Consider the following 23,775-nt stretch of genomic DNA (forward strand, 5'->3'; position numbering starts at 1 on the left):
GGGCAGGGGCTGTGACAGTGACCGCAGAGTCTGTTTCAGGGTGGGGCAGGGGCTGTGACAGTGACCGCAGCGTGTTTCAGGGTGGGGCAGGGGCTGTGACAGTGACCGCAGAGTCTGTTTCAGGGTGGGGCAGGGGCTGTGACAGTGACCGCAGAGTCTGTTTCAGGGTGGGGCAGGGACTGTGACAGTGACCACAGCGTCTGTTTCAGGGTGGGGCAGGGGCTGTGACAGTGACCGCAGCGTCTGTTTCAGGGTGGGGCAGGGGCTGTGACAGTGACCGCAGAGTCTGTTTCAGGGTGGGGCAGGGACTGTGACAGTGATGAATATCCCAGCATGCACTGGGATTCTGAAATAAAGCGTCATCAAAAAGGAAGTGACAAAAATAGAAATTCAGGTAGGGAATTTTTAATGAAAGTAGATTAGAAAATAGCTTAGATTATGGCACTGACTAGATAGGGATTTAGGATGAAAATGACTTTGCCTTCACACCACCCCTTTAAATCCAAGCTACAGCGCACTTGTCCTTGTAATCACTAATAACAGGTGTTGGATCTGGATTTTTTGGCTTTTAATATATTATTGCATGTCAGTGTTGTCCAATCTGTGGCTCTCCAGTTGCTGTAACACTACAACTCCCAGCACGTCTTCAGAGCATTCATCAGTGCCGCAGCTTATAGCAAAGTAGACGAATCTATACAATGTGTACGCGGGGCTAATAAGAGCAGCTGTAACCCCGCCCCATTCTCTGATTGGCAGCAGGACACGTCACATGACCCGGATCCAAGTCCCGGCAGCGCGGCTGTATGTTTATGTGACGTCACTTCCGCTCTTCTCCACATACCCGGAAGTGTGGGTAGATGGCAGTGGAAGTGCCGGGACCGGGTGGCAGCGGCTGGTGTCCGGTGTAAGTTGTGTGGCTGACACGTTACTGCCGCGCCTCAGAGCTCGTAGCGCAGCTAAAGCGGGTTATAATCAGCAGGGCGACCTCCACTAGGCTGCTGGCACTGTATAAAGCAAGCTGGTTACTGCACCACAAAGCCCAGCGCGTCCTGTCAGCCTGAAATCCTCAGCACTGCTCAGCTCCTTCTAACTATAGGCTGTCCGCTCATGTACACAGATCAGGGTGACGTACAGGATGGTAATAAATGACTGGATAGTGGCTGCAGTAATATTACAGTTATATACAGCAGGTTACACCGCACTCTGCCCCATAAGCTGCTGTAGGAAATGCACAGAAATATTGTCCTGTGCGACAGTGATAAACCCATTAACATCAATGGGCTGCGCCAGGCAGGGGTTCCCGTATAAGGCCTTAGAATGTAAGTCCGCAAGGACAGGTCCTCGCCCCTCTGTACCAGTCTGTCACTGTAAATGTGTGCTGTAAACGATGTCTATAACCCTGTATGTAACCCCTTCTCATGTACAGCACCATGGAATTAATGGTGCTAGATAAATAAAATAATAATAATGTTCACACAGATCCGTTCTAAAAATCTCCTTAAAACCTGCTTCATATACTTGGGAAACTCTTTCCTACTTAGTTCTATGGAGAATCCACTTTGCTGGTTATATATTACGGTTTTTTAGAGCCTTTTTTTTTTTATTTTCCTGAAAGGTTTTTTAAAAAAATGCCTGGTGGGGACAAAAGAAAGCACATGTCATTTTCCTGATGGAATTTTCTCCAAATCAGCCACTATCTAATAAAAAGGTTGCTAAAAAAAACTTTAGGAAAAGAAACTCCCCTACAAAATGTACAAATAACACTAGTGGAACCAAATGCCTAAAAAAAAAAAAAAAAAAAATTTCTTTAGGTTTACAAAACTCTAGAGAAAAGGAGCAATTCCTGAAGGGTCTTTCTGTGCGAAATACAGATGTTTTGACTGCTGAAAAAAGACAGTGTGAACATACCCTAAATATGTATTCACATTTGCCATATACCCCAGAGAAACGGAGAAAAGAGAGAGCCAGCTCTCATTTCAAGGTTCAATAAAAAAAAAAAAATTGCCATTTATTAAGTTCATTAAAAATCAACGATAGAAAAATGTAAAGAACAAGCAAAAAATGTGTAGATACTATACTTTTCCAACCCTAGTTCATGTGTTCTTAATTTTGTTATGATTAAGAAAAAACAAAAAAGTGTTGTTTTATGAGAATTTCAAATGTGCAACAACCTATAGTGTATTTTTTTTTTTTTTTACGATGTTGTACAGTTGATTTTTAATGAATCTAATAAATGGCAATTTTTTTACTGAACCTTGCGATAAGTGCTGGATACATGTTTTCGTACATCCGCAGCAGCCAGATGTTACAGCATAGTGGATGGGATTTCAAGAAATCCCATGTCCACTATACATGCACAGACATCTGCAGCTTCCCTGCGTCTTTCCAGACCGCAGCATGGCGTCTCCGCAAGATAAATTTCACCCATCCAATATATTGGGCTCAGTGATTCCGCACGGTTTAATGAACACAGGCGGAATCACCGGAGTTCAAAAGCCGGCAGCGCTTTGGAATGAGTCGACATGTGCTGTGTCCAAAGCGCTGCCTGAATACTGACTTGTGGGGACATAGCCTAAGTGGTGAGAATGACCCGCTACCTCCTGTCACATGACATACGCATGTATTAAAGCTGACATATCAGAATCTGAAATAATATAAAACCCAACAGCAGGCAATAAAGTGTGTTAGTGCAAGAAATAAATACCACATGAGACCCTCAGAAGAAGGGCATCTGTATCTTTCCACGTGTATCCGTATCGCCATGTCACCTGTGCCTCCCTCATTGGCCAACATGTTTATTACCCGATGTTGGGTTTCGTATAATTCCTGATTAGGTATATCAGCTTTAATATATATGTATATGATTTGTTGCACTATATAATTGCACTTGATTCAGTTTGATTTTGTGCGTAGCAAAATTGTGCTTTTAAGCGTATTTAACCATTTGTGTTGTTTTTTGCCTGGAAACTTAAATTAAACTGTATTTTTCACGATACCCACCAGTGTGCATTGCTATTATTCGTATAGCAGTTGTTCTGTTGTTTTTTTTTTTTTGTTTTTTTTTCTGGTACGTGCACATTAATTACACACATCTATAGCAGCTGTTGATTACATGTCGGTCATGCCCATCAATTTGTGATATCACTTTTGTCATATGAATATACCAGAAAATCCGCTACAGCAGTAAATTACCGTAGGTAAAGCGGAATTACTGTTCCAGATTTTTGGGCATATTTTCTGCGGTGCAAAATGTGATATCATATTCAAGTTGATGGTGACATCCTTTATCCAAATCTGCATATATATATATTTTTTTTTAAAGAAAGCCCCAGAAAGTTTCACCTGAAACTGGTCCTTGCTGAGGATCAGCACTGCAGATGAGATGTTTTACAAAATCTCATCATCGCACTGCAGAGGAAATCCACAGTAGAAATTAGCAGCCGTTGATTTGAAGGCCGCAGTAAATTTGCAGCGCTGTGGCAGTGGTTATTAGTACTGCAAATTTTCTGCTGTGGAAATTCCATAGTGGTAAGTCTTATTTATACGTACCCCAGAAATACTTTATGTAAATCTCTGCAGGGTGTTTTAAACATTATGTATTTGGGACTGATTATCTACTTATATTTGCATGCAAAAAAATCCACAGGATAAAAAAGTAAATAAGATTGCAGCAAATCTCATCTGAACATTGTTAAATATTTGTGTGCAGAAATTGATCTGCAATGGGGATTTAAAAATTTGCAGCATGTCAGTTCTCAGTCTAGAATACAGCACGTATTTCAGCATTTTGCCGTGAAATTGAGCAGCAAATCCTCAAAAAAAAAAAAAAGTGCTGCAAAATCCTCTTGTAACTAGTAAGGAGTTTGTCGCAGATATGCTGTGAAAAAATCCACAGCAAATACACAATTTTCTGCTTATCCACAACGTTCAGACTGTACATGAAAACTCACCTCTTCAAGAAAGCTTACAACCTGCAATGACCCCGTTATCAACTCACCACCACCGGAACTGCTGCAACCTCCAACCTACTGTCTCCTTCCCCCGAGACTGTAAGGCCGGGTGCCCACTATTCGGAACTGTCAGTGCATGTTCGTTGTGTCTGAAGCGCTGCCTTCTATTGAACGCAGGTAAATCTGAATGTGTTCACTGATCCGTGCATATTCACCCCGTCCAATACATTTCTATTGATGTAATTTCTCTTGCGGAGACTCGCGTCTCCACAAGAGAGATTGACATACTGCGGTCTTGAAAGTCTTTGCGGGTGATCCGCAGGCGACTCTGCATGCATTTCAAGAAATCCCATCCTCTATACTCTAATGGCTGGATGCTGCAGGTTTGACGCTGCATAAATACGCAGCATCAAACCCGCAGCAGTTCCTGATCGTGGGCATATACTCTAAGGCCGCAAAGGCACGGCCCTCTCTTTTCTTTGCTGTCTGTCATTGTTAGTTTTTTCTTTGTAATTTATGTCTGTGCACACATACATCACCATGGAATCAAAAGTGCTCTAAAAAGAAATAATAATGTGACCATACCCTATAGAATCAAGCAAAATTAAAAAGCTAATTCTGCAAAAAACTTTTAACGCTGTAGAAATTTTTTTTAGTTCAAGGTGGATTGACTTGAATGAACACTTTTCAGCAAAGTCGTCTGTAAAAGAGTTGGGTCCGTTCAATTTTTAATTATCAGAAATGAAACATGTTGTCAATTACTGACATAGATTGTTTTTGTTTTTCATTTTATCAAAATCTTACATATGTTTTGCAGCAGTCTGTGCTCTGCCTTCTAGAAGGGGATGGTCGTCCCAATTTGGGAAACCATATTTACATTAAAGACATCCCCTGTTATCAAGTGCTATGATTCCTTAAGTTATTCTTTCCCTAATTGCAGGTAAGAAGACGTTCGCTCCTGGAAGTGTTCCACAATGTTGGAGTCCTATGTCACTCCGATTTTAATGAGCTATGTGAATCGATACATCAAGAATCTGAAGCCTTCGGACCTGCAGCTTTCTCTTTGGGGTGGAGATGTGGTTCTTAGTAAACTGGAATTAAAATTGGATGTTCTTGAGCAGGTACGTCGTCTGATTTGGTATTTGCTTCACACAAGTCGTCCATTAGAATATTTCTTGCTGTTTTGATAACAGATAAAATTGAATTTTGATGAGATGTAACTGTATATTAGAAATTGTGCATTCAGCTATCACAGGAGGAATAATAATGTAGCGTCTGCTGTAAATTGTAATAATGTTAGAAGTGATGACAGGGAGCGTGGCATCCAATAGGTTATTTACGCAGCCCCAGAAATGACTGAGATTTCCTCTGACAGATTGAGGGCATTATTTAGTGATAATTTGCATTTGATTCATATCAACTATATAAGCGTGTGTGTTTTCAGAGTCAATGGGTGCGCCGTGCACGATCGACAGATACTCATAGGAACAATCAATTGTCAACACCTTTTGTCTTTTTTACATGAGACAGAAGGAGTTTTATAGAGGGTTTGTAAAGATGTAAAAAAAAAAAAAGTTAAAGGGGTTCTCAACTCAGTTTTTTACATTTGACAGCGGCAAGTCATGATGTTATAGCAATATTGGCAGGTTTCTGGTCGGCGGTGATAATGCTTTAAATCTGTCAAAGACAATCGGAGTGGTAGCGCTAAAGCTTGCTTTGGACAGTAGGGAAGCGTATGCCTCTTAGTGTTCTTTTGCCAACATTGCTTACTGCTGTCAAATTTAAAAACTGCACAAAAACCTTTTTAATAACTTGATAGCACCAGTTTACACAGGAAAACATGTTCTCTTAAAGTGGTTCAGTGATTAAAACATAAGTTCTATGGCCTTTAATATTCTGTTTTTGTCACGAGGAGGGGGCTACACTTCTCCTTATGGTGTACACCTCTGCTCCTGCAGACATTTTTAATGAGTGAGGTTATTTTGATAGGAACTTGACTATTTATGGGCCAGTTGAATGCGCAAATTTTGGAGGTGACGGCATTTGTCTGCGGCTCTTTTTGCTCTTCTGGATCACGATTGGGGCTAGGGCAGTGTCTCATCAGGGTCAAATGAAGGAGCGCTGTCTCGCCCTCCACAAATTAGTTGGGTCTACTAAATTAAATGCTGATTTTTTTTTTGTTTTGTTTTGTTTTCCCTCTGTCCGTGTGAAAAATCTCTTGTTGTGCACTTGTATATTGACTTAAATTTGTCAGTGTTCTGTCTGTAAGTGGACTGTGGTGTACTAATTAGAGCATGCTGACTGAAATGAAATATATCTAAAGGTAGGGAAAAGAAGAGAATCCTGTCCAGCATTGATGGAGATGAGTAGATAGACAGCCCAAGCTGCTGTGCCCAGTGATTGGCTGCAACGGTCATGTGTGCTGCAGTCATGATGACACCTCTTCAGCCTGTCGATCTGGGTCCAGAGCAGCAATAGAGAACTGTAGCAGGGGTGGGTGAGCGTAGTTCATTTTTCTTATTTTTAACTACAGCATGCCAATAGATTCAAAAATATTAGAAATGGAAATCCCTTATATAAGACACTGGGTGTCAGTGCTTTTTCAATGAAAATCAAGATCAACATCATATGAGCATTGTTCTATGTGTCAAAAGGCCAGTAAACAAACCAATGTAAGACAGGCACAACATAGTTTAGATAAACATTTTTCCACATAGACACATCGTCATTGTGAACAAGAATTGCTGCAGATGCTAGTTAAGATCATTTTTTGGCAAAGATGCTAAAAAGAGCATACAGACGCTGTCCATATGGTATCTGTTTTTCATGGATCCATATATTTTTTTTTAATTGTGAATTTAGAAAAATAAGGTAAAAAAACCCCCGGACGTTCAGAGTTCAGATCACGTATGGACATGATTTTAGCACGTTAGGGAATGCCCTATGGATGAAAATCGTTGCTTTTTTCAGGAGCAAACATGTACGATTTTGCATATACTCATCTGAATTAGATTTAACACAAAAGTCATCAAGATTTTATAAATTGTTGTTCTTGTATGACAGTGGCAATGCCACCATAATGGCTAGAGCATTAATGCTAAATCCAGTCTGAAGTAAGACAATTTCTTCTGTACACAAGGTCTAACACATAAAAGTATATTCACATTCAGAAGTACATTCAAAGATCAGTTCCATACGTGTGAATGGGTACATTTGCTGAATGCACCCATTCACACTAATACAATCTCCTAGCTGCCAAGTGTTGTCAGTATGTACAGCGTTTTCTTTTATTGTTCCTGAAATTAAACGGGTTTCCAAGGTAGGGGGGGTCTCAAGTCTGTAGTCTTGGCTCTGTGACTGCAAACCTGTGAATATTCACTGCGAACACAGTGCGCGCTGTCAGGATTTTCTGGCACTATGACCGAGCGATCATGCGAGTGCAAGTATGCAGTTTTCATACTTCCGGACACATTCCTACTAGTCTTTTCCGGCCTCTCTCAATTCACTTGAGGCCACACACGTTTAGTCTGCATGTGACCGCATATATACAAACTGCATATTTGCAGTCACGCGCTCGCCAGTTCCTGACAACCCCTTTAAGCTGGTTACACCTAATTGACATGTTTTTTGTTTAATCTGTTACTCACCACCGTCAGAATAACTTAGTGTGCTGGGAATAATCACTGGAAACCTGACAGACCCCGATATATGTCAAGAGGAAAGCAAAAATGGATTATAATATTTCCATCCATTGGATCATAACAGATCTTGACCTCTGCTTGTGCCTTGTGTTAGCGTAATTGAAAATAGATGATTTGTTATGTTTTTGTTTTTTGTTTTTATTTTACTTTAAAAGCCCTGACCTGTAATGACTGTATACAGATTGTCTAGAAAATGAGATTAGAAAATGTTGGAACATGAACACAGAGCTGGGAGCACTGCGCATAGTGTCAAGTATCAGATGTGTATTATTTTAGGAAGGAGGAGGGAAATTGGACTTCTCAAATGTTTTAGATAAGGTAGTAGACATAACATTTTTAATAAGGATTATGCTGTGAGGGTGCCAAAGTAAATCTCCACACAGTGAAACGCGTACAAATCTTATTTCTAGCATCCACAAGTTTTATTCAAAAGAGAATATTATTGTTATTATAAACGTGGTGCTCATCAGTGTTCATTATGTTGCTGATCTAGTGTCCGAGATCCAGGACAGCAGATCGGATGCTTCTCTCTGATCAGAACCCGGACACTTCTTTAAAATAATAAAATAAAAACTTTTGCTTCTAGGACATTTATAAACACTATTGGCAGCTTCTACTTTTTTTTTTTTAAACAAACACACACACACATACTTTTTTTTTTACTTTTAAGCAAAAGACACACCTGCCAGATGTTGTCTGTACGTCAGTAGGAAAATATTAAATTCACTATAGTGTTTTTTGTATTTTAGCTTTTCTTTTTGGTCATGAGTGTTTTTCCAACTGCAGGTGTTTGTTTTATTTCAATGCCTTTTCCTGATGGTTTCCCTATGAGTAAACAACCACATTTGTGTATTTTTTGTTTTTCTTCTAAAAAGGCAAAATTATAAAAAGCTTGTAAAAAAAAAAGTTCTTTATGGAATAGGCAACTGTCAGACAGCTTAGAAATCCACTTATCTCCCTTGAGGGCGATGTGCCTGAGTAATTAGTTTTCCCTCAATATAGGCTTAAAATGTAAATTGCATTAGATGATCAGCAGGTTCAGGCAACCCGAGTCTAATGTTTATGGCCACCTTTAAGAAGTGATCATAGTGCATGAAGTCTGCTGGGGAGAAATCACACAAGTAGCATCAGTGTGAAGAGAACCCTCAGCAGAATCTGCAGGGAAAGGAAGGAGCGATCACATGCCCACAGACAGCTTACAGGGGTATTCCCATCTCCAAGATGCTATCCAAATATGTAGTGGGTGTAATAATTATTATAATAGCAAATAAATCCAATTAGAAATGTAATATAATTTTTCTGATTCACAATGTCTCGTTCTTCATGTCCAGGCATTGTATAGACCTTGGGTATCCATGATTATGACCACTAGCAACTAGCTATCTGTCACTATATCAGTGGTCACAACCATGGATATCTAAGGTCCTACAATGCCCTGCACATGTGTAACGAGACATAGCGAATCAGAAAAATTATACTACATTTTTAATTGGAGGCATTTGCTAACATTATTATTACACTAACTACATATTGGGATAGGAACCTGAGATGGGAACATCCCTTTAAGTGTAGAGAGAAAAGAGAACCCTTAACAGAATCTGCAGGGAAAGGAAGGCGCAATCATGTGCCCGCAGGGAGCCTAAGTGCAGAGAGAAGGGAAAGCTTAGCAGGATTTGCAGGGGACAAATCTCACTCAATGGCAGCATCAGTAGGAGTGTACATGCCGAAGAGAGGAAATCCCTCGTAGGAGGGGACAGTGGTACAACAATTAAGTTGTGTTAACACCAATAGCCAGTGAGGACCGCAACAAAATGGAAGCGCACCCCAGTGTATATTAGTTGGAGGGACAAGTTCAGGCGAGAGTAGTCTGAAACTTAGGCTAGGTTCACATTGCGTTAATGGGTGTCCGCTAGCGGACTCCGTTACATGGCGCAATTGTCACAATTAACGCTATGTAACGGGTCCGTTAGCGCACCCATTGACCGCAATGTGCTAACGGGTCGCTAACGCATCGCTGCCGCATGCCATGTTTGGCATGCGCTAGCGATGTCCCGTTATTTTCGAATGGACCTCGAACGCTGCTTGCAGCGTCCGAGGTCCGTTCCTCGCTAGCGCAGATCGGGCATCTGCGCTAGCGGGATCGCCAAACGCGATCCCTTTTGGGACATTGCGTTAGCGCAATCCGCTAGCGTATGCGCTAAACGTATTGCCCTAACGCAATGTGAACCTAGCCTTAGAACAAATTGCAACCTGCTTATCAGGACACCTGAGAAAGGGTCCCACCTATATCATGTACGTCTTTGTAGCTGCTTGTGTACAATACAGCAGTGTTGTCTCTTATAGGAGAACAGGAATGCCCTGTATGCAGAGCATGAAACACGGGACTCGTTTAACATAATTATTGGGTTTCAGTGTGAGAGCAAAAGGGGTTCAAACCAATACAATCAAAGGTTGAGATTTGTGTATGTCCTTCATTCATTTTTTTCTTCCTTCAGGAACTAAAGCTGCCATTCACATTTCTCAGTGGTCACATCCATGAGTTACGGATTCATGTACCATGGACCAAACTTGGGTCAGAGTCTGTCGTAATAACCATCAACACTATGGAGTGCATACTGAAATTAAAGGATGGCATACAGGTAAGGCTTTTCATTCTGGTTTCCTTTTTTTTGTATTGTGGGTACATGTCTCGCCCCTTGTACAGTTATACTAAATTTTTCTAACTATAAGACAGACTTTTCTCAAGGTGCACAGTCCTCTCTCACTGCCTGACACTGATGTATTTGATCAGGGCAGGACTGAAGAGGAAACTGAATGGGGCCTGCACAGTACTCCCTGTGCTGCCGGTCCCAGAACAGCTTACCATAGAACATGGACAACAGGACAGAAAATCCTGATCCCTCCTTCCATTATGTCACAGTAATGTGATCAGCAACATGCATGGGAGGAACTTGCAAGTGTTTGAGAGTAAGAAGATATTACTCCTGGAACTGAACTACATATCATTAACATATGTGTAGTATGGTATAACATGCCAGCTGCATAGCTGTGTATGTGTACATGCAGCAGAGCTGTGTATGTATCTGTTGTGCATTCTGCAGTGTTATATGTACTGCAGAGTAATGTGTGTGTATCCACTGCTCATGAAGCAGAGCTGTGTGTATGTATCTACTATATGAGTGCACCAGTGTTGTGTTTCTGTATCAGCTATATGAGTGCCACAGAGCTATGTACCGTATATACTCGAGTATAAGCCGACCCGAGTATAAGCCGACCCCCCCCCTAATTTTGCCACAAAAAAACTGGGAAAACTTAATGACTCGAGTATAAGCCTAGGGTGGGAAATGCAGCAGCTACCGATAAATATCAAAAGTAAAAATAGATACCAATAAAAGTAAAATTAATTGAGACATCAGTAGGTTAAGTGTTTTTGAATATCCATATTGAATCAGGAGCCCCATATAATGCTCCATGCAGTTCATGATGGCCCCATAAGATGCTCCATATTAAAATATGCCCCATATAATCCTGCATAAAGGTTAATAAAGGCCCCATAAGATGCTCCATAGACACATTTGCCCAATATAATGCTGCACAAATGCTGATTATGGCCCCATAAGATGCTCTATAAAGATATTTGCCCCATATAGTGCTGCACAAACCTTGATTATGGCCCTATAAGATGCTCCATACAGACACTTGCCCCATACACTGTAGTGCCCTACAAACGTTAATTATGGCCCCATACAGACACGTGCCCCATATAGTGCTGCACAAACGTTATGGCCCCCATATAGTGCTGCACAAACGTTATGGCCTCCATATAGTGCTGCACAAACGTTATGGCCCCCATATAGTGCTGCACAAACATTATGGCCCCATATAGTGCTGCACAAACGTTATGGCCCCATATAGTGCTGCACAAACGTTATGGCCCCATATAGTGCTGCACAAACGTTATGGCCCCATATAGTGCTGCACAAACATTATGGCCCCATATAGTGCTGCACAAACATTATGGCCCCATATAGTGCTGCACAAACGTTATGGCCCCATAGATGCCCCATACAGATATTTGCCCCTTTTGCTGCAATAAAAAAAAAAATCACATACTCACCTCTCCGTCGGTCAGGCCCCCGGCACTTTCAATAGTCACCCGCACCTCGTTCCGGCGCCACTCCATGTTCAGCACCGACGTTCAGCAGAGGGCGCACACTAACTACGTCACCGCGCCCTCTGACCTGAGCGTCACTGCTGAAGACAGATCGGCGCCCGGAACGAGGAAAGGTGACTATCGCGCAGCGCTGCGCTCCCCTCCCCGGATACTCACCTGGTCCTGGCGCTGTGCAGTCCCTGCTTCCCCGACTCCGCAGCTTCTAACTGTACTGAGCGGTCACTGTTACCGCTCAATACAGTAATGAATATGCGGCTCCACCCCTATGGGAGGTGGAGCCGCATATTCATTTACTGTAATGAGCGGTACCATGTGACCGCTCAGTACAGGAAGAAGCTGAAGCTGCTGCTGCCGGCGCCGGGGAAGCCAGGGACCTGCAGGGACTAGGTGAGTATTTTTAGACAGCCCCCGCTCCCCCTCCCCTGCCGACCTCTGGGTATGACTCGAGTATAAGCCGAGAGGGGGACTTTCAGCCCAAAAAAGTGGGCTGAAAATCTCGGCTTATACTCGAGTATATACGGTATATGTATTTACTATATTAGTGCAACGGTGTTGTTTGTGTGTTGCAGAGTTGTCTGTGTACATACGTATGCAGAGCTGTGTGTGTGACATAATGTGGTTAATGTACAGAAACACTATCCGGAGCTTATTGGTAATAATTAGCTCCCTATTCTACTTCAGAGCATAAAAATTATTGGTATTGACCACCACCACTTCCTTACACGCTCAGGGAAGATTTATTAGTGCAAAATATATATTTTTTCTGTTGTCTAATCCTAGGGTTATTTTCCTCTCTAACTTTTATGATAGCGACAGAAATGATTTCTTCTACACTGTGTGCAGAATTATTAGGCAAGTTGTATTTTGATCACATGATACTTTTTATACATGTTGTCCTACTCCAAGCTGTTCAGGTTTGAGAGCCAACTACCAATTAAGTAAATCAGGTGATGTGCATCTCTGTAATGAGGAGGGGTGTTGTCTAATGACATCAAAACCCTATATAAGGTGTGCTTAATTATTAGGCAACTTCCTTTCCTTTGGCAAAATGGGTCAGAAGAGAGATTTGACGGGCTCTGAAAAGTCCAAAATTGTGAGATGTCTTGCAGAGGGATGCAGCAGTCTTGAAATTGCCAAACTTTGTTCGGTGATCACACTTCAAATCAAGCGTTTCATGGCAAATGGCCAACAGGGTCGCAAGAAGCGTGTTGGGCAAAGAAGGCGCAAAATAACTGTCCAGGAATTGAGGAAAATCAAGCGTGAAGCTGCCAAGATGCCATCTGCCACCAGTTTTGACATATTTCAGAGCTGCAACGTTACTGGAGTAACAAAAAGCACAAGGTGTGCGATACTCAGGGACATGGCCAAGGTAAGGAAGGCTGAAAAACGACCACCTTTGAACAAGAATCATAAGATAAAACGTCAAGACTGAGCCAAGAAATATCTTAAGACTGACTTTTCAAAGGTTTTATGGACTGATGAAATGAGAGTGACTCTTGATGGGCCAGATGGATGGGCCAGAGGCTGGATCAGTAAAGGGCAGAGAGCTCCACTCCGACTCAGACGCCAGCAAGGTGGAGGTTGGGTACTGGTATGGGCTGGTATCATCAAAGATGAACTTGTGGGACCTTTTCGGGTTGAGGATGGAGTGAAGCTCAACTCCCAGACCTACTGCCAGTTTCTGGAAGACAACTTCTTCAAGTAGTGGTACAGGAAGAAGTCGGTATCGTTCAAGAAAAACATTATTTTCATGCAGGACAATGCTCCATCACATGCCTCCAACTACTCCACAGCGTGGCTGGCCAGTAAAGGTCTCAAAGAAGAAAAAATAATGACATGGCCCCCTTGTTCACCTGATCTGAACCCCATAGAGAACCTGTGGTCCCTCATAAAATGTGAGATCTACAGGGAGGGAAAACAGTACACCTCTCGGAACAGTATCTGGGAGGCTGTGGTGGCTGCTGCACGCAATGGTGATCGTAAACAGATCAAGCGACTGACAGAATCTATGGATGGAGGCTGTTGAGTGTCATCATAAAGAAAGGTGGCTGTTGTGTATCCGCTTTTTGGGCTCCCCTGGTGGTTGCTGGTGGTACTGGTGACTTGTTTGCCTTTGCTGCTTCTGTTCACCTGCTTCCATCAGTGTTTGGGAGTTTCCTATTTAGCCTTGCTCTCCAGTCATTTCCTTGCCGGTCATCATTGTAACCAGAGCCTTCGGTTGCATGTTCCTGCTACTAGTCTGCTGATCAGCTAAGTGGACTTTGTCCTTTTGTTTTGTATCTTTTGTCCAGTTTGCAGTTTTTGTAAGTCTCTGTAGCTGGAAGCTCTTGCGGGCTGAAATTGCCACTCCTGTGTCATGAGTTGACACAGGAGTCTTAACCCCTTAACGACCGCCGATACGCCTTTTAACGGCGGCCGCTAAGGGTACTTAAACCACAGCGCCGTTAATTAACGGCGCTGTGGAAAAAGTGTATAGCGCCCCCCACAGTCCGATTTTCTCCGGGGTCTCGGCTGCCGGGGGTAGCCGAGACCCCAGAGAACATGATTCGGGTCGGTTTTTACCGACCCCGCTTTTGCGATCGCCGGTAATTAACCGTTTACCGGCGATCGCAAAAAAAAAAAAAAAAATCCGGACTTGCGTTTCTTTCTCTCCCCTCTAATGTGATCGCACATTAGAGGGGAGAGAAATAGGGTCCCCCGAGCCCCCCACGGTACCTTATGTACCGAAAAAGTTCCCCCTCCGGTCCCCGACCCTCCTCCTTTGTCCTAGTGCTCCAAAATGGCGGGCGCATGAGCAGATGCGCCCGCCAGAACATAACTCCGGCCGCCAGAACTCAGCCTCCCCGCAGTGTATTGGGGTCGGTTTTTACCGACCCCTGGAGCGATCGCAATCCCGGGGGTCTTTACAGACCCCCGGGGTTGCGATCGCTGCATATTGTTTGTAAAAAAAAAAAAAAGTTTGCTTTTCATTTCTCTCCCCTCTGATGTGATCGTACATCAGAAGGGAGAGAAATAAGAGTCCCCAGAGCCCCCCACCATACCTCCGGTGTGTCCCCCTGTCCCCGGTCCCAGGTCCCCGGCCCCCCTTCTTCTTCTCTGCTGGAAGAAAATGGCGGGCGCATGCGCAGTGCGCCTGCCATGATCTGCCAGCAGAGACCCAGCAACCTGTGAGAATTTTCTCATAGGCTGCTGGGTTTTGATTACTGTGATATGTCCTATCACAGTGATCAAAACCCCTAATGTTTTATAAACATGGCAGCACTTGGGCTGTACCTCTCTCTTCTCTCCTTGTAGTTGTTCTGGGAGAGAAGAGAGAGAGACTACATATCAAGCGCTGCCCTGTCAGTAATAAAAAAAGCCATTTCTATATCCGCCATCATCAAATTTACCCACCCCCGTTCCCCGTAATCCCTGCGTCATAAGCAGGGGATTATAAAAAAAAAAAAAAAAAAAAAAAAAAATATTATAATTTTTTTTTTTTAATTTTTTTAGGGTTGGGGTTGGGGTTGGAAATAAAATGGCCCGCAGAAGTTTCAGCGCGGAGCAAGCTTACAGCCTGCTTTGCTCCGGCAGCTCCGGCAGTGAAACAGAATCTGCCTCTGAAGCTGAGCAGCTTTCAGACAGTGATGACGACTCTTCGTCCACGGGATCCCCCGGCCCGATGGTAGCGGAGTCGGTCGTCACTGCTGAAGCTTCAGAGGCAGGACCAAGTACCGCAGTCCCCCCACCGCTGTGGTATAATGACACCTCATTTTCCCCTCAAATTCCCCCTTTTTCTGCAGTCCCTGGAATAAAAGTAAATGTCGCCAATTTTACCCCCATTGATTTTTTTGAAATTTTCATTAGCCCCGAAGTCCTGCAATTAATCGTCCACCAAACCAACCTATATGCCCGCCAGTATATTTCCCAAAAACCCAATGCCTTTCATTCCCGTTCCTGGATCCCCACAAATGTCCCCGAAATAAAAAAATTCTTAGGCCTCACCCTGAATATGGGTATAGTCAAAAAAGCCACTCTCCGCTCTTACTGGGCAACAAAAGCTGTCCACAGCACCCCTGTATTTGCAGCAGTCATGACCCGAGTCCGTTACGAAGCCCTGATGAGATTCCTCCACTTTAGTGACAATTCCCAAGCCCTCCCAAGAACTGACCCCAACTACGATCGGCTAAATAAATTAAGACCCCTAATTTCCCTCCTAAAAACTTCCTTTCTAAATTCCTATACCCCAGAGCAAAATGTGGCAGTCGACGAGTCCTTGATGAGCTACAAGGGCCGTCTGTCATTCCGCCAATTTATTCCCTCCAAGAGAGCCAAATATGGCGTAAAATTATATAAAGCATGCGAGAGCTCATCAGGGTACACGTCCACCTTTTTAATTTATGAAGGTAGGGACCGCCAAATAAACCCCCCAAACTGCCCCCAGACAATTGGTATCCCAGGCAAAATTGTCTGGGAGCTAATGACGCCCTTTCTCAATCAAGGGTACCACGTGTATACGGACAACTATTACACGAGCATCCCCCTATACAAATCCCTCCATGCTGCAAATACAGGGGCCTGTGGGACAGTGAGGAAAAATAGAGTGGGGCTTCCGTCACAGTTGGTGTCCAGACGCTTGGAGAGGGGGGCGTCATTCTCACTTGCAAGCGACCAACTTCTTGCAGTGAAGTGGAAAGACAGGAAGGACGTCTACATGCTTTCCACACTGCATACGGACACCACTGTGACGGTCAGAGAGAGGGGTGCCACCAGGGACAAAGAAAAACCTGTCTGCGTCACAGACTACAACAAACACATGGGTGGCGTAGACTTGTCAGACCAGGTTCTGCAACCATACCTGGTCAAGAGGAAGACCAGGGCATGGTATAAAAAGGTGGCAATCTATCTAATCCAAACTGCCACATATAACAGTTTTGTCCTATATAAAAAATCACAAGGACCACTTACGTTCCTGCACTTTCAGGAAAAAGTTGTGGAGAGCCTCATATTTGAGTCCATGGCACCGGGGGAAGCCTTCGACTCTGAGGATTCCCGGAGACTTTCAGAACGCCATTTTCCTCACCCTGTCCCTGTCACTCCCACCCAAAGGTATCCTCAAAAAAGGTGCAGAGTTTGCAGAAAGCATGGCAGACGGAGTGATTCCCGATTCTATTGCCCCACATGCCCATCCCAACCAGGCCTTTGTATCTCCCCCTGTTTTGAGACCTACCACACCACCTACAATTATTAGTTTGTTTTTTTTTTCAATAATTTTTATTTTCTGCTTAGTGGCCCAAGTAGTACAATTTGGAACAATTGATAAATATTATTTTAATTAGTAGATCCCATTTTACCCCATTTCATAATTCCAGAACTTGATCAATCCCATACCAAACTACTATCCCAACAAATTCTCATCCACGTACCCACGTCTGTACGCTCTAGAGTGTGGACCCCACAAATGTTCTTGCAAAGTCAGGTCATCTGACAATTCTAGAACTTGATCAATCCCATGCCAAACTACTATTCCAACAAATTCTCGTCCACGTACTCATGTCAATAAGCGTTAGAATGTGGACCCCAGAAATGATCTTGAAAAGTGAGATCATCTGAAAATGAATTCTAGGACTTGATTACTCACAAACATTTTTGACCATTTTTTATGACTGTCTTGCTACACAAAACTTTGGCTTCCATTTATATTACTTATATTTATGTTGATGATACGGGCATGATCATTTTATTGTAGGATTTCTAAAAAAATTAGGAAGTTCCGTACTTATACACTATGGGCTTTACTTTATGGTTCTTGCCGAACCTCTGGTACCAGACAATACTTTCTATAGAGAACTGGTTGTTTTGTGCATATAGCGGTTCTGACCTTGGCGGGTGGGAGCTTGCTATGGTGTACCACGTCTATTGGCACATTTGTCCCCATATAGGGATTGATGGAGCTAAAAGGACGTTGTACGACCAGTCTCTGAAAGTGTCTGCCATTCTAGCCCTGATGGTGTTCTTTCATCTTTGGAACAAACTCCGATTTGCCACATAGTTGGCTGCATTTTCCTACACATTTTGCCCTTCATTCCAGTACAGTTTATTCTTCCTGCTACAATATACGCAAATGCGGGACAACTGTTTTGTTAGCAAGACCAATTTTATAGTCAGCCAATGTGTTTTAGGAGCATGCCTCCCTCTGTGAGTAATAATTCCTGGAAGGATTTTCTTTTTTGCTCAATGTCTCTAGAAGCTTTGAATGGGTCCTGGATCTTCAATTTCAAATAAAGCCAAATTTGTCACATTGTGCCCCTTTCTGTCCACGCCCTGCCATTTGTCCAAACAGAACTTTTTGACTACATATGGGATATCGCTGCACTCATAATAAAGTGGGTAACGAATTGTGGGGTCCACTTTTTGATGTTATTTCTGAAAAAGTGAGACATTCAGGTCTAAAACAAGATTCTCGTGGAAAAAAATGAATTTTTTCAGTATGCCGACCTAATGTTATCAAACTCTGTGTCGTACATGTGGGTTCAAATTGCTCAATATACCCCTGATTAAATTCTTTGAGGGGTGTAGTTTCCAAAACAGGGTCAGTTGTGGGGGGTTTCTGCTGTTAGGCACATCTACAAACCCAAAATGGCGTCCGCTCTCACAATTAAGAGATTAAAAAGTCAAACGGCGCTCCTTCCCTTCCAAGCTCCGCAGTGCGCCCAAACAGAGGTTTACCCCCACATACGGGGTATCGACATACTCAGAACAAATTGCACAACAACTTTTGGGAACCAATTTCTCTTGCTACCCTTGGGAAAATAAAAAATTTGGGGTGAAAAGATCATTCTTGTGAAAAAAAAATTATTTTTAATTTTTTCGGCTCTACGTTATAAACTTGTGTGAAGCACTTGGGGGTTCAAAGTGTTGACCACACACCTAGATAAGTTCCTTAGGGGGTCTAGTTTCCAAAATGGGGTCACTTTTGGGGGGTTTCCACTGTTTAGGCACATCAGCGCCTCTCCAAACGCGACATGGTGTCCGATCTCAATTCCAGGGAATTCTATGTTGAAAAAGCCAAATGGCGCTCCTTCCCTTCTGAGCTCTACTGTGCACCCAAACAGAGGTTTACCCCCACATACGGGGTATCGACATACTCAGGACAAATTGTACAACAACTTTTGGGAACCAATTTCTCTTGCTACCCTTGGGAAAATAAAAAATTGGGGGTGAAAAGATCATTCTTGTGAAAAAAAAATGATTTTTAATTTTTTCGGCTCTACGTTATAAACTTGTGTGAAGCACTTGGGGGTTCAAAGTGTTGACCACACACCTAGATAAGTTCCTTAGGGGGTCTAGTTTCCAAAATGGGGTCACTTTTGGGGGGTTTCCACTGTTTAGGCGCATCAGCGGCTCTCCAAACGCGACATGGTGTTCGATCTCAATTCCAGGGAATTCTGTGTTGAAAAAGTCAAATGGCGCTCTTTCCCTTCGGAGCTCTGCTGTGCACCCAAAAAGTGGTCCCCCCCCCCACATATAACGTATCGACATTCTCCAGACAAATTGCACAACAAATTATGTGGTTCATTTTCTTTTTTTACACTTATGAAAATAAAAAAAATTGGTTCTGAAGTAAAATGTTTGTGAAAAAAAGTAAAATGTTCATTTTTTCCTTCCACATTGCTTTAGCTCTCGTGAAGCACCTGAAGGGTTAATAAACTTCTTGAATGTGGTTTTGCGCACCTTGAGGGGTGCAGTTTTTAGAATGGTGTCACTTTTGGGTATTTTCAGCCATATAGACCCCTCAAACTGACTTCAAATGTGAGGTGGTCCCTAAAAAAAATGGTTTAGTAAATTTTGCTGTAAAAATAAGAAATTGCTGGTAAAATTTTAACCCTTATAACTCCCTAATGTATTTTTTTTTTTTTCCAAAATTGTGCTGATGTAAAGTAGACATATGGGAAATGTTATTTATTGACCATTTTGTGTGACATATCTCTCTGATGTAAGGGAATAAAAATTCAAATTTTGAAAATTGCTAAATTTTCAAAATTTTCGCCATATTTCCATTTTTTAAATAAATAAACGCAAGTAATATCGAAGAAATGTTACCACTAACATGAAGTACAATATGTCACGAGAAAACAATCTCAGAATCAGCAGGATCTGTTGAAGCGTTCCCGAGTTATGACCTCATAAAGTGACAGTGGTCAGAATTGTAAAAATTGGCTCGGTCATTAAGTACCAAATTGGCTCTGTCACTAAGGGGTTAAAGTAATTTCAGGATGGTTTTTGAAAGGGTTTTCAGTTGACCGTGAAGTCCTCTTTTGTATCCTTCTGCTATCTAGTAAGTGGACCTCTCTTTGCTAAATCTACTTTCATACTGTGTATGTTTTTTCCTCTTAATTCACCGTTATTACATGTGGGGGGCTGCTATCATCTTTTGGGGTATTTCCCTAGAGGTAAGCCAGGTCTGTTTCTTCCTCTACCAGGTGTAGTTAGTCCTCCGGCTGGCGCGTGGCATCTAGGAAGTCGTAGGTATGCTCCCTGGCCACTATTAGTTGTGTGGTAAATTTAGCTCACGGTCAACTTGAGTTTCCATCACCCGAGAGCTCGTTCGTTATTTATATGTTTCTTACGTTCCCTTGCCATTGGGAACCATGACAGGTGGCTATATTGGTCACTAATTTTTGGGGGTTTTGTTTTTGCATGTCAGAAATGTTTATTTCTAAATTTTGTGCAGTTATATTGGTTTACATGATAAAAATAAACAAGTGAGATGGGGATATATTTGGTTTTTATTAAGTTGCCTAATAATTCTGCACAGTAATAGTTACGTGCACAAACAGATATCCTCCTAAGATAGCCAAATCTAAAAAACCCCACTCCAACTTCCAAAAATATTAAGCTTTGATATTTATGGGTCTTTTGGGTTGATTGAGAACATAGTTGTTGACCAATAATTAAAATAATCCTCTAAAATACAACTTGCCTAATAGTTTTGCACGCAGTGTAGTTCCTAGCCATCAGAGGTGCAGATACAAAAGCAGTTACAGTAAGTGCAACTATACTGCACAGTTTGCTTAACTCCCATAGAAACTATGCAGCAAAGCGAGCTATACTGTTTCCGTAATTCACATAAATTTGTATGGGAGTTGTGCTGGGACCTGCAGTGATAAGCAGAATGGAGATTTCTCAGTCACTTCATTGGAAGACACAAGATCCCTGGGTTATATGCAGACACTGAGGCCTCTTTCACACTTCCGTCTTTCTGCTCCCGTCACAATCCGTCGTTTTTTGAGAATGCAGGATCCTGCAAAAAAAGCCTATGGACGCAGGATCCGTCGCTGACCGTCACACACAGGAATCCAGCGACGTATCACATTTTTCCCCTCTGAGCATGCCCGGAAGGATATCTAGATCCATGGAAAAAGTCTCTCTCCCTCCCCCCCTCCCCCTCTCTTTCTCATCCCCGGACATATGATTCCCGGCAATTTCTCCATTGAAATTGTGGCAGCAGCACAAGCGACGCATCCGTCTTTACACTGGATGCGTCACACACGTTTTTCACTATTTTCATGACGTACGTCGACTCATTTTACTGCACAACGTACAGCAGAAGACGGAAGTGTGAAAGAGGTCTAAGAATACATCTTAGTGTCAGCCTCCAGGTGGCAGCATATAACCCATGGTTACTTTTTCCTCCAGTTTAGGCTACGAGTTGGTGAGTACCAAAAATCTTTTTTTTTTAAATCACCGGCGGGGCACTTTTGTTTGTTACAAAATGGAGAGACAGGTCAGATGCCTGACTGCCACTCCATTCATCCTCTATGATGTTACTGAAAAATGCAGAGTGCAATGCTCTGCAGACACACAGGTTATGAAAGGATCGGTGGTCCAACAAGCGCACTGTTACTCCATTTTAAAGGGGATAAAAGTGATTTGTTCTGCAGATCGATGTGGATTCCTGCTGTCAGACCCCCACTGATCAATAAACTATGATTCTCTTTTAAATAAAGTATCCACTGGTGATAAATGTATTATTTCTGGTTGTCAAAATGCTGGTTGTCAAAAAGGCGTCCCTCAATCCAGCTACCAAAAGTATTGATAGCCGTCACAGGGATAGCTGAATTCGTTCCCGACAGCGCCGGAGTCTTCACCCTCCTGGGACCCGGGTAAGTAAGCCGGTACAGGCGCTTAAAGCCTCTTTTAACTCCTTTCTGCCCTTGGACGGTATAGTACGTCCAAGGGCAGAACTCCCGCTTTGATGTGGGCTCCGGTGGTGAGCCCGCATCAAAGCCGGGACATGTCAGCTGTTTTGAACAGCTGACATGTGCCCACAATAGGTGCTGGTGGAATTGCGATCCACGCGCACCTATCAACTAGTTAAATGCCACTGTCAAACTCTGACAGCGGCATTTAACAAGCGCTTCCAGCAAACTGGCCGGAAATGCGCTCACCGGTGACCCCTGTCACGTGATCAGGGGTCAACGGAGCGTCGGCATGACAACCAGAGGTCTCCTTGAGACCTCTATGGTTGTAGTTGCCAGATTGCTATGAACGCCACCCTGTGGTCGGCGCTCATAGCAGTGCAGTAATTCTTCTACATAGGAGGAGCGATCTGAGCATCGCCTCTATGTAGCAGTGCTGATCAAGTTGTGCAGCTTCAATTGAAGCATGCCAAAATAAAAATTTTTTTTTAAAAATATGAAAAAAAAATATATAAAAGTTTAAATAACCCCCCTTTCACGCCATTCAAAATAAAACAATAAGAAAAATCACACCTGCATATATTTGGTATCGCTGCTGTCAGAATCGCCTGATCTATCATTAAAAAAAGGATTAACCTGATCGCTAAATGGCGTAGCGATAAAAAAATTAAAAAACGCCAGAATTACGTTTATTTGGTCGCCGCAACATTGCATTAAAATGTAATAACGGACGATCAAAAGAACGTGTCTGCACAAAAGTGGTATCATTAAAAACGTCAGCTTGGCATGCAAAAAATAAGCCCTCACCCAACAACAGATAACGAAAAATGGAGACTCTACAAGTATTGGAATTTTTTTTCACCACTTGGATAAAAAAGAACCTAGACATGTTTGATGTCTATGAACTCGTAATGTCCTGGGGAATCATAATGGCAGGTCAGTGTTAGCATTTAGTGAACCTAGCAAAAAAGCCAAACAAAAAGTGTGGGATTGCATTTTTTTTTAAATTTCACCGCACTTGGAATTTTTTCCCTCTTTTCTAGTTCACGATAAGGTAAAACCAATGGTGTCGTTCAAACGTACAACTCGTCCTGCAAAAAATAAGCCCTCACATGGCCATATTGCCGGAAAAATAAAAAAAGTTATGGCTCTGGGAAGGAAGGGTGCAAAAACAAAAATACCCCGGGTCATTAAGGGGTTAATCCGGGCCCGGCTGGAGCTCCCCCAACACACGTCTATTCAGCACGGCATCCAGACACCCCCCTCAGAATTATTTTTAACATCTTAAAAATAAAATAAAAAAATTACCAAATTGCATTTTCTTTTCACCATTTCATCAGACATAAAAAAAAATACGTCACTGTTTTCCATTAAATGACGTGGGTAAATGAATGGTGGTGTTAAAATCTAAAACTCATCCTGCAAATAGACATATGAGGGCTTGTTTATGTATTGAGAAAAAAAGTTACGGCCTTTGGACGATGGTGTGTAAAAAAAAAAAAATAAAAATGAGAAATTCCAAGGTCTTGAAAGGGTAAATAAGGTCTCTCTTCTTGAGCTTCACATTTTAATACATGATCATACAATGAGGGTAAAATTGATTAATTAAATCTGTTAATAGGTTTTTTCCTTCGTTTAACTGCAGTCTTGTAGGATTCTACTTCTTCACAGAGAATACATTTATTTTTATGTTGCATTGTTTTTTTTTGCCAAAAAGAAAAACCCCAATGTACTTTTGTACTTTCCTTTTCCCGTAGGTCTTTTTTTAT

At 42.5% G+C, this 23,775-nt stretch overlaps 1 protein-coding gene across 8 annotated transcripts in view; it reads left to right on the top strand.

The window, feature by feature from the left end:
* Nucleotides 1-774: 774 nt before the first annotated feature.
* VPS13B (vacuolar protein sorting 13 homolog B) overlaps nt 775-23,775 on the top strand; it is a 1,111,190-nt gene continuing 1,088,189 nt past the window's right edge. For all 8 annotated transcript variants that reach the window (XM_077270879.1, XM_077270877.1, XM_077270878.1 and 5 more), the window contains exons 1-3: nt 775-904; nt 4,891-5,071; nt 10,147-10,290. In XM_077270879.1, coding sequence (XP_077126994.1) covers nt 4,925-5,071; nt 10,147-10,290 — 291 coding nt within the window. In that variant the 5' untranslated portion in view covers nt 775-904; nt 4,891-4,924. The remainder of the gene's footprint in view (nt 905-4,890; nt 5,072-10,146; nt 10,291-23,775) is intronic.

The sequence above is a fragment of the Ranitomeya variabilis genome, chromosome 6, assembly GCF_051348905.1.
Source record: "Ranitomeya variabilis isolate aRanVar5 chromosome 6, aRanVar5.hap1, whole genome shotgun sequence".
Lineage (NCBI taxonomy): Eukaryota > Metazoa > Chordata > Amphibia > Anura > Dendrobatidae > Ranitomeya > Ranitomeya variabilis.